The 402-nt window shown below is 63.9% G+C and overlaps 1 protein-coding gene across 1 annotated transcript in view; it reads left to right on the plus strand.

Moving 5' to 3' along the window:
- Positions 1 to 402, plus strand: part of ANO9 (anoctamin 9) — a gene marked incomplete at both ends in the record, with an annotated part of 10,443 nt that overhangs the window by 3,552 nt on the left and 6,489 nt on the right. Inside the window, one exon of the mRNA XM_010138191.1 lies at positions 248 to 382. Coding sequence (XP_010136493.1) covers positions 248 to 382 — 135 coding nt within the window. The remainder of the gene's footprint in view (positions 1 to 247; positions 383 to 402) is intronic.

Consider the following 402-nt stretch of genomic DNA (forward strand, 5'->3'; position numbering starts at 1 on the left):
GGAGCGCCAAGCAGCGCGCGCCGCCTCTCCCACACGCGCTGCTGCGGCAGCCCCTGGGAAACGCTGCACACTTCAGCTCCTCCAGCTCCTCTGCTTGGCTGGGCTGATTCCCCCAGTCCCAACAAACCCCCTCTGTCCCAGCCCTCCTCAACCAGACGCCCCTCTAGGGGTGGGAGAGCACCGTCCAGTGACTCCTAACGATGTCCCTTCCCCTGACCACAAGCCACCCCCGCCGCTTTCCTTCCAGGAACTATTTTGGCGTGAAGGTTGCCCTGTACTTTGCCTGGCTGGGCTGGTACACCCGCCTGCTGGGGATCGCTGCGGTGGCCGGACTGGTGGTCTTTGTGTCAGGGATGACCATTTTCAGCTCCAGCCAGGTGAGGTAAGGCTGCTGGGGATGCC

Source organism: Buceros rhinoceros, unplaced genomic scaffold (assembly GCF_000710305.1).
Source record: "Buceros rhinoceros silvestris isolate BGI_N320 unplaced genomic scaffold, ASM71030v1 scaffold27936, whole genome shotgun sequence".
Taxonomy (NCBI): Eukaryota; Metazoa; Chordata; class Aves; order Bucerotiformes; family Bucerotidae; genus Buceros; species Buceros rhinoceros.